Consider the following 10,719-nt stretch of genomic DNA (forward strand, 5'->3'; position numbering starts at 1 on the left):
TAAGGTTGGGGGGGTCCCATTAATTGCTGTAGCCTGGCTTCCACAGCGCCATGAAATCCCTCTCCCTCATGTTCGAGCCACAGGTTAACCAACCTCAAAACAGATTCAATTAGTTCCTCCAGAAGCTCCTCGGAAAGTGCGGATGCCGCTGGGTCCATGTTTGGTCGGCTCGTACTGTCACGGCTGCCAAGGCGAGCCGTGTGGTGTTGAAGGAAAAAGGACCCAAAATGCAGGCAGTGACTGATGATACGAGTGACGTTTTTTTACAAAGTGGCGGAGTGGCAAAACAGGCAATGAGGGATGACAAATAACTGAAGAAAGCTAAACTGGGAAAACTAAATAACAAACCTGAAATCATACGAACGGGGTGAGGGGCAGAGAGCCGCAGAGTAGGGAACAGAACACCATGGAATGCAGACGAGCCGACAACAAGCACAGACCAACATCCACTATATATACACACACACAAGGTAATCAGATAATCACACACAGGAGGGAAGAACAGCTGATCGTAATACACAAAGACGACTGGAGGATACAAGCTGAACACAATGACGACAGACACAGACCTTCAAAATAAAACAGGAAAACCAGAGCACGAACAGGGCACAAGGGGAGGACACAGAATACCAAAATCAGAATACCTAGAACAGAAGACAATAATCATATTAAACACAAAACGCTGGGTCAATGACCCAGCACCATGACAAATTCAGCCAACTTTTTTGTCATTGAGGTGCACTAATGGATACTATGCCTCACCTTATATGCAGCAATGGCTAACACATTTATCTCTTGTGGAGCTGTATAGGAATTGTATACCAGTTCTATGCATTGCAATGTTGAAGTGTAATAATTGTTTAATTGCCATGCAGAGTGAGGGTAGTGTTGCAGGAATTTCCGGCTTGTCGGTGGCTGGGTGGCATGTGAGGAGTGTATGTGATGTGTGTGTGACCGAGGGCAGCGTTCTAACAGGCTAAAGCCTATGCAGTGTCTATTGGAATGTGCAGTACCGTATTAAAGCCTCATCGCTTCAGTATTCCCGGATGTCTCAGCTGATTTCTGCCTGCCTCACTACTCCACAAAAGTGAAGGGCGTTAACCCCGAAGAAGGACAACACTTTGGCCCTAGAGGAAGCATCTCCCCTTGGGTCTCCCGACCACGGTCATGGGACTGACGGTGAGGAATGGTTAACATCTGAATCCAGGAGACTGAACGATAAACAGAGGAAATTCGGGGCACTTTTTAAACTCAAGCAAAGATCTGAATTTAACACATTCAGGAAAACTATTTTTCTACACTGTCGAAACGCACAGTGTTGAGATTTAATTATTTGCTTTTCTGCCTGTTGTAGATGTTTGATTTTGCCAGAGGATGAATATGAAAGAAGAAAGAAGTTGGAGGCTCTTCTCAAACAGGCTGTTACCGAGTAATTTGTGCAGGCCTTACATGGAAAAATGCGGGCTCAAACAACTGGATGGAAAGATACTTTCTTCTTCTTTCCCATCTACATCCTTCGCAAAACCCTCTCCTCAGGGGAGTGATTATGAGAAGCTCCAGCTCTAAACTATAAGCAAGTTTTCCTATAACCATATTCCTTCCTCTTTGTATTTTGGGAATGTGAAAAATGTGAAGGAACATTTTTAAAATTTTTATATTTTCATCACCATATACCATAAAAATATCTACAGTCTAATGAGGAAATTGTCATGGTTCTGAGTCTGACTACTCAGTGTTTTGTGTTTACTTTTTTGTTATGACTTGCTACTTGTTAGGCTTCTGTTCTTTGCTCGCGCTGGTACCACTTCTCTCTGTTCCCTCTGTTTGTCTGTGGTATCATAGTGTTAGCTTGGGAGTCTGTCTGTTAAGTTCAGTGTGTAATCTGGATCTCTGTGCCTGTCGTGTATTTCCTGTTTTACTTTGAAGGTCATGTTTATGTGAATGGGTCTAGTTTTGATTCCCTAATCTCATTAGCCCTGATTTCTCCCAGCTTGTGTTTCCCTCCTGTCTTCTATTCCCTGATTACTCCACTGTGTATTTAAGCCCTGTGTTTCCTCTTGCTCATTGCTGGTCGGCCTTTGTTGTCTTCCTGCATTTCCTCCCTGTGTCATCTTCCCCAGTCTCCCTGCATGTCCGATTTCAGGTTTCAGGTCTGTTTTGTTAGTTTAAGATGACAAAGCAACAAGGTGATATATACCATTTTTTAAAATTGTGTTGATAGGCCATGTAAAACCAGCGTCATGATAAACAATATATACGTGGTGTTTTTTCCTGAGTAGCTTCATCACGTTTACTGTTTAAGGACAGCGCTAGCAAACACTCCGCTTATGACCAAAAAATAAAAAATCAACACAAAAATCAGCCCTTTTGTGTTGGTGGAAAAATACACCATGTCGACCAATCAAAAAATGATATGGCAACATGACATTTTGCTGTTTAGGAAGAGGGGGAAGTTAGGAGTGATGGTGTTTGTGTGTGTGTGTGTGTGAAAGAGAGAGATAAAGTAGGAAAGACAGCAGAAAAAGAGAGAGCGAGTTTTGAGATGTGAGAGATTTGTGACATTTAGCTTGTGTGCCATTAATGTGTTGTCTTGTGTAGTTGGTGTGTAGTGTTGTGGATAGTTTTGTGTTGTGTGTCAGAACAATGAGGTAACTGCTGTCTCCAGGTATCAGGCTCTGATGTTCTCCTTTTTAGTGGACAGAATCATTTTTTTTGTTGGAGTGGCACAAATAATTTGTGTGGCATCTTATTGAATGCAGAACACCTGATTGTTCTGTAAATAGTTTTAAATGGTTATAAAAAAGGGTAAAAGGTAAATGGCTGCAAATAACTTTGTCAATTTTAAAATCATTTGCACAGGTTTTGCAAACAATTTATATTTACATTAAAAGTTATGAAATATGATTCAATAAACATGTCTGTGATTGTTACAGTAAAAATATCACTTTTCCTACTCAGATTGTATGTTTTTTGTCTGATTTTAGATCAACTGTGTTAATACAGTCAAAATGAAAACATAACATAAATTCAGACACGTGTTGTTGTGCTGAAAAGGATTATAACAAACAAGGCAAAGTAAATAGTTTTTAAAAGTGAAATGTAGAGGAAACATCAAAAGTAGTTAAAAATGGCCAATTATACCTTGGACCCCAGAGGGTTAAACTTCTTTTTTTAAAGTAATGCAATAGTTACTTTTAAAGTAATTAATTACTTTTAGAAACTTGAAACTCAGTTACTAACTCAGTTATTCTTTTGAAGAAGTAACTATAATTAATTACTTTTTCAAAGTAACTTACCCAACACTGCTCCTGAGACTGTTAACTCTGGTTTTAAGAAGATTAAGGACTGCTGTTTGTCTGCATCTGCTCACTCTGAACAGAGAGCTGATTTCTCTAAGACCGTTTTCATTGAGCCTGCCCCTCTGCCTGTTAGTGTTCCAGCCCCTCTTCCACCACAACCACCATTCTAGCCAGAAGCTCAGTCAGCTGCCCAGCCAGAAGCTCAGTCATCTTCTTCACGACCAGCTCCATTCTCACCTCAACCATTACTTTACTCGCCCTTAGTAGCCCAGCCATTATCCCTTCCACCAGCTCCACTTTCATCACAACTCTCACTACAACGAACAGGGGAAACTTACCCATCTCTGGCTTCACTGTTACCTTGGAGTTGTACTGTCTACAGAACAGGCAAGTCCTCACATGCTCCTGCGCCATGTCCTTCAAGTATGGGTGCCACCAATGACAGAGATTTCTCTCCATCTGGGTCACACCCACATGCCCTAGGCCATTAGCCTCTCTAAAAATCCTCTTTGCCAGACCTGCCGTAAGGACTGGTCTCCTGTTGGGTCCTCTCCATATTTCCTCCACTTTTCTAACCCCCCTTTCTCTCCATACTGATTTCTATTCCAGTGGGGCCTTCTGCTATGTAATAATGTCCTACTTCTCCAATCCAGGATTCTCCTCATACTCCATACCCATACTCACCATCTGTTTCACTCCCGTGTATCCGGCCACCTTCTTCGCCACCTAATTGGCTATTCTGTTTCCTCTCGCCAACCATGTGTCTGAATCATCGTGATCTTTGCATTTGATAATTGCCACCTCCAAAGGTCCTTTTAGAGCTTCTTCCAGCTCATTTATTTCCTTTTCACGCTTGATCGGCTGTTGTGCTGAAGTTCGAAATCCAGCCAATTTCCACTGGCCCAGTTCCACATGTGGAGCCCCAAACACATATGCTGAGTTTGTGTAGATGTTCACTCTTTTCCCTTTCCCCAATTTCAGGGCCTCAATTACAGCTTTAAGCTCAGCACACTGAGCAGACTGCTGGGCCCACAATACTCCCTCTTTTTCAGTCACCCATCTCCCATTTTCTTCCCTCACTACTACATAACTTGCATTCAGTCCCTCTTTCTCATCCCTAAAACAGCAGCCATCTGTGAAGAGGTCCTCCGCCCCCTCCAATGGCTCTGCTTTAATGTCTGGTCTAGTCTTTTCTTCCTTACAGACCACCTGGGCGCAGAGATGTGGTTCTCCGGATCCCATTTGGTCTGCCATATTGATTCCTTCATGTGTGAATATCAAATTTGGGGCTTCAAAGACACTGCTGAGTCTCTGCAGTCTCAACTAGGTCATAGTAAAGGCCTGTGAATTCACATATGCCACCACGCTGTGTGTGGTTAACACTCTCAGCGGGTGCCCCCTCACAATATGAGTGACCCTTTGGATAGCTTTAGCTACTCCTGCCGCATGTTGTGTGCATGTATTTTTCTTCCTTGGGTCGCAGTGGTAGAAAATAGAGTTGTCTGGCTTTAATACCTTCTCCTCTCTTGGTAGTGGATCATTTGTCTCCTTGGGTCACTTCTTCTATGGTGAGTTAGATTGCTTCACTTCCTTTAAACATTTTTTCAGACTTCAGGGTGATGAATCATCAGATTACTCCCTGGTAAGAAGCGCCCACCCACACTCACTAGCAAAATCAGACATATGTGTTGAATTGGAAGCAAGAATTTCAGCATTTTCCTACTAGTGGGGTTAGTGAGCTAGTTGGTGCTAATTTAATAGGGACATACTGTACTTTACTACACCATAAACATATTAACACTCACAGTGTAAGTGAGTTTTGAGTGGGACACCTGATTTAAAATTTAATGCAAACCGAGTGACATCCCAATTAGATCTCACTTAGGACACATGATTCGATGTCTCTTTTGTGCCAACAAAGCATGTTTCTTTTTCAAGTACCCAACTATACCCCAAATCTACAATGTGGAAATTGGGAAATTATGATTTAGAGTGTGAGTTGATAGAAAAATGGTGTTGTTTTATGATTGTCAGCGCTTCCTTTATAGAAACTGATTGAATGGGAGGTGATGAAATTTGTCATGAGATTCATGATGATGCTGTGATCAGCAGTTTGTACATGTCTGCTTAAGTCAGACCAAACCCACAGGCCTCAAACAGGAAGTAGAGTGTCTTCCTGGTCAGTTAATTTTGATTGTCATCTTCCTCCACTCTGGTTCTTGGATGAGCTCATGGCAGAGATCTCTTAATATCTGAATTATAGGTGAGTACATTTTTTGTTCCCACATCCTTGACTTAAATCACCTGTTCATTACTGTAAAATAATGTTGAATTAAACTTTTCAGTTTCTTTAAGACAAATAGGTCTCAGTTCCTGTTTAACATCTTTGCACATTTTTGATGACGCAGATCTATTCAGAGATTTGCTACATGCCTATTTAATGCACTGTTTTCAAAGCTGTAGTTTTGGGTAATGGACCTGTTAAACTTTAAACTTAATCAAAAATTAAAGTAAAAGATTCTTTTCTGTCTCAATTCTGTATCATCCAAACACGTCATAATACCTACCAGACCCACTCTGAGTCTTATTCTGAGTTTTCTTTTTCTAACTGTAACCAAATGTTTTCTAATGTGCCACTTCTTGGGTTTCTTTCTACAATAATTTAAAGTCTGTTCTTATGAAGTAAAGTTTATTGAAATAGCGTGAGTAATTTAAAGAAATACATTCATTTCTTATATAATTTCAATTGAAAAAGTACAGGGTCTCTACAGTAGCCTTTAATGCTTGGATGAGAAGCGGTACCCAAAACTTTTGTTTGGACTAGTGCTTGCATTATATTCATATATTTCTTTTCTCTCTTTTTTTAAACATAAAATTAACAAGTCACATTAGATAGTAACAGATATTAATAAAATATTAGTAAAGTAAAATTTAGTAAAAATACAGTAAGACAGCAGGAATAACATCAACACTATATGATGTCAAAAACTTTATGTGAAAACAAGTGATTTATGACAAGGAAATCACAAAGTAAATACAGTGGTCCCTCGCTATATCGCGGTTCACCCGCCTAGCTGTTTCGTGGATTATTTTTGTGTGCAATTTTGCATGTTTTTTTTTTTTTTTTGTACAGCACATTGTGTGCTGCGTCCTGGTCGGCTGTACACCAAGCTAAGCACTAAGCTTGTCAAATTTACATAAATCTTCGATCGCTAGCAGTGTGACTCTGGAGTTCTGTACTGTATGTTTGTAGGTTTTCTCTCCAAGAAACACATCAGTGTTGATGAAACTCTATTCCCATGTTCAGATCCTGAAAACAGGGTTTGATATTAGATTTCATTCTATAATACTAGACATATTGTTGTATGAAGGTTTGAACTTTGAGAGTTTTTAAACAAAAGAAAAAAGTGTTAAAATGTTCATGCGTGTTTGAAAAAAGTGTATAAAGTGTGTAGTGAGGGGTTTTACAGCCTTAAAACATATATAATAATTGTAAAAACAAAAGCTGGCTACTTTGTGGATTTCATTGCGGGTCATTTTTGGAACATAGGTCCCGCGATAAACGAGGGATCACTCTAATAAAAGTTTATGATGATCATAATTTTTCTGAACATCACAAAATTATGATATTTCATAACTTGTTAATAATCAATTATCATATGACCACAAAATATGATCACTAATAACATGCCAATAGTATTGGGTGATGAATATAGGTGTTAAGACTGAAATTAAAATGATGGAACAATAATTCATAATGCTGTGCTGTTGCCATTTTAAGGAAAAAAACTTTTTTTTGACCAAAATGTCTTTTTAAACAGCTGTTTTTGTGGGGTTGTGTGTTTGTAAGAAAATCTGTTGTCACGGTTCTGGGTCTGAGTATTGACCCAGCATTCTGAGTTCTGGTCTATTTTTGAATAAACGTTTTGTTTGTCTGGTGTTTTGTTGATGATGATTATTATTGTTTGAGTTCTATGTGTTATATTCGGTATGCCTGCTTATGAGTCTGCGTCTGTGTCGCTGTCTGTCGTGTGCTTCCTGTTTTATTTTGTAGGTCTGTGTCCTATGTCAGTGCGTTCAGCTTTGTGCTCTCCCTGTCTCGTCAGTGTAATCAGCGTCAGCGTGTCTCCTAGCTGTTTCCTCTTCGCTCCGTTCACCTCTTGTATTTAGTGTCTGTGTCTTCCCCTACTCAGTGTCGCGTCGTTAACGTCTGTTCATCCTCTTACCTTCTCCATGCTGTGTGTTAGTCATGTTCCAGTTCTCCAGCACCACTGTTTGTAAGTTTTTGTTCAGTTTTGTGAGTCGTAGTTTATAGTCATAGCTCATGGTTTTGAAGTCTAAGGTGTTGTCATTTAGACCCAGAATGGCTGCTGTGTGAAGATGCACCTGATTCTCAGAGTCAGGCCCATGCTGAGCATGCTGAGTTAGACATTGTGTAAGCCTGTGTAAGTTGATTCAGATTATTCTTTTTGAATTAAACTTTATTAGATATTTTTTGTCTAAAAAATAAATATTTGCTTAAAACGACCACAGCACACCATTATTATTAGAAAAAAGAAATAAACAAATTAGAAGAACATATTGCAAATTGTTTGGTCTGAGTAGAGTGTGTGTGAGTGTGATGAGGGATAGTCAGACCATGGCTCAGACTGGTGGGTGGGATAGTGATTTAAGTGTACTAACTGTGTTTTTCCTCCATATATCAAATTAGTTTTCAGCCATGGGAGACTGGTCTTACCTGCTGACACTGCTACACAAGGTCCAATCTCACTCAACTATAGTGGGTAAGATCTGGATGAGCGTCCTCTTTCTGTTCCGGATCTTTGTCCTAGGTGCTGCTGCAGACAATGTTTGGGCAGATGAAGTGTCAGAGTTCTACTGTGACACTCAGGAACCAGGATGTGAACATGCTTGCTACAACTGGAAGTTTCCAATATCCTTTGTACATTACTGGGTCCTGCAGATCACCTTTGTGTCAACTCCTACCCTTGTCTTTCTGGGATATGCTGTACACATAATTCATAAAGAGAAAAAAATGATGGAACAGCTGCAGGATGGTGTTGATGGAACTAAATTAAAGAAACGTAAATATACGGATGATCGTGGAAAGGTGAAGTTAAAAGGGACACTCTTTTGCACGTATGTGACACAGCTTTTTTTAAAGATCTTCCTGGAAGTTGGATTTAGTGTGAGCCAGTTTTTTATCTTTGGTTCCCCATTCATTCACTTAAAGTTCCACTGTAAAATGTCTCCTTGCGCCGAAATGGCTGGTGCCCAGTGTATGGTCTCCCGTCCCACAGAGAAAACGATCTTTATCTTTTTTATGCTTGCAGTTTCAGGCATTTCAGTACTCCTGAATATAATTGAGATCATTTACTTGTGCTGTACAAGGAGAAGAGATAACAGGAAACAGTTTTTATGTGAACAGCATGAACTCAGTTCACAGTACTACCCATTCAGTGGAGCTCGCCAAAACACAAATCGCCCACATGGAGGAGTTCCATTGTTCACTCTGCCAGCTCATGCTAAGACGGGACTCAGCGCTAATGAGAACCACAGTGATTCCATCGTTAAAGAGAAGGATACCTGACAGAAAGGATCTCTGAGTACTTATATATAATCATTTGACAGAATCTGCTCTTATTGAACTTTTTGTAACTAACTTTAAACATAAGAGCCTTGTATGATGATTAGCAATATGAATTATTTCTGTTATGCATTGTTCAGAAACCAGTCTTTTTTTTATCCACTTTAAAAACATTTAACAATCATTAATAAAAAACTTGACACTGGGCAGGATAGCCTATATTCCTGAAAGAAGGAAAAAGAATGTGGCTTAATTGCACAAGGCTGCTGATGTTCACTCCTCAGAGTTCCAACTCGAAATAAGTTCCTGGCTGACTCCACATCCCTTTATACTCTTCCCGCTTTTCAAACTTGTATTAACCCTATCTGTTTAAACTCTTTTTAAGATTCCCTGCATATTTCAATTTAAACACCGTAAAATCTATTGGTTTTAATATGTAACGCTTTTAACTGTATTTGTTTTGTGTAAAATATTTTTTGGTGTAAATAAAATGTTTTTAATATTGTACCATATTATAAGCCTTTTTGAATAGAGTGATGTTGATGGGTTAGGAAGAAAGAAAATCGGGGCTTGGTTGCCAAAGGCAACTGGGCACCAATGCACGGGCCATCCTTGCTCCTGACTCAAAGACCCATGTCCCGCACTTGCTGCCCTGGAAAACGGATCTCTTTCACATCCTGAGTCTGAAGTACAGGGAGAGAGGGAAAGAGAGAGAGAGAGGGTTGAGTTTGGGGTCTAGGGTCATCCCAGAAAGGGTAAAAGGTGGTTGGGGGAAATCAAATTTGAGAGTTAGGGTTAGGGGTTAGGGTTAGGGTTGTGAAAATGAGCAGGCCGCCAGCAAGCTGGCAGCCTGAAGTGCACGGGCCATCAATGGGGCTGGGTGGTGATGTCCCTGCCCTGTTTCAAAAAATTACCCATCTTGGGTGTATGCGCATTTTACATCATTGGGCCCTCGCGACGTTTCGGCATATCTGTGCCTTCTTCAGGCTGGCCCAATGTGTGTTGTCTTGTGTCTGTTTGACTTCTGTCTTGTCTGTGCCTCTCTTGGCTTTTATACTCTTTCTTGGCTCCTCCCACTCTTGGGTTTCCAACTTGTGTTTCTCAAAAATTCTTACTTGCTTTTCTTTCTGTTTTTCTTTTTGTGACTTCCTTGTCTTACTATACTTATTTTTTCTCTTGTTTTTCGTCTCTTTATCTTTGTTTCTTACTTTTCTTTCTCTGTTTGTTTTTCGTGACTTTCTCTTTGTCTATTTTTCTTCATTTCTCCACTTATTTTCTTTATTGTTGTTCTTCATGGCACCCCCTACTGTTTTGACATCCCGTCCTTTGTTCTTTGTTTATATTTATCCTTATGGCACCCCCTTCCTTTTATGTCCTTTCCTTATTTCCTACTTGGTTTTTTTTCGTGACTTTATCTTACTTTCCTACTTGGTTAGGGTTAGGGGTTAGGGTTAGGTAAGGGGAATGAAGCTCCTCCCTGCACGAGGAGGGCAGGAGCAGGGTTAGGGTTAGGGTTATGGGGTTAGGTTTTGTGTAAGAGAGCAGGCCACCAGCAAGCTGGCAGCCTGAGATGCACGGGCCATCGATGGGGCTGGGTGGTGGTGTCCCTGCCCTGGTTCAAAAAATTGCCCTTATCTAGGGTTTTAGTGCACATTTAGTATCACTGGGCCGTTCGCGACGTTTCGGCATGATTTTGCCTTCTTCAGGCCGACCCAGTGTGTCTTGTCTTTGTCTCTCTGTTTTCTGCTTGCCTCTCTTGGCTTTTTATACTTTTGTTAGCTCCTCCCACTTGTGTTTTTAGTTGAAAAATTATTTCTTAGTTTTTGTTAAACA

The 10,719-nt window shown here is 40.3% G+C and overlaps 1 protein-coding gene across 1 annotated transcript; it reads left to right on the forward strand.

Moving 5' to 3' along the window:
• Nucleotides 1-5,500: 5,500 nt before the first annotated feature.
• On the forward strand, nucleotides 5,501-10,329 carry LOC102778211 (gap junction Cx32.2 protein-like). Its single transcript, XM_006808807.3, has 2 exons — nucleotides 5,501-5,562; nucleotides 8,011-10,329. Exon 2 carries the CDS (start codon nucleotides 8,020-8,022, stop codon nucleotides 8,887-8,889), a length of 870 nt encoding a protein of 289 aa, XP_006808870.1. The 5' UTR covers nucleotides 5,501-5,562; nucleotides 8,011-8,019; the 3' UTR covers nucleotides 8,890-10,329.
• The last annotated feature ends 390 nt before the right edge of the window (nucleotides 10,330-10,719 follow it).

This window comes from Neolamprologus brichardi, chromosome 10 (assembly GCF_056152115.1).
Source record: "Neolamprologus brichardi isolate AB-2024 chromosome 10, ASM5615211v1, whole genome shotgun sequence".
In the NCBI taxonomy this organism is placed as follows: Eukaryota; Metazoa; Chordata; class Actinopteri; order Cichliformes; family Cichlidae; genus Neolamprologus; species Neolamprologus brichardi.

Bases quoted from the DNA above. Each gene is read 5' to 3' on its own strand.
- LOC102778211 (XM_006808807.3), top strand. From the start codon at position 8,020: ATGGGAGACTGGTCTTACCTGCTGACACTGCTACACAAGGTCCAATCT.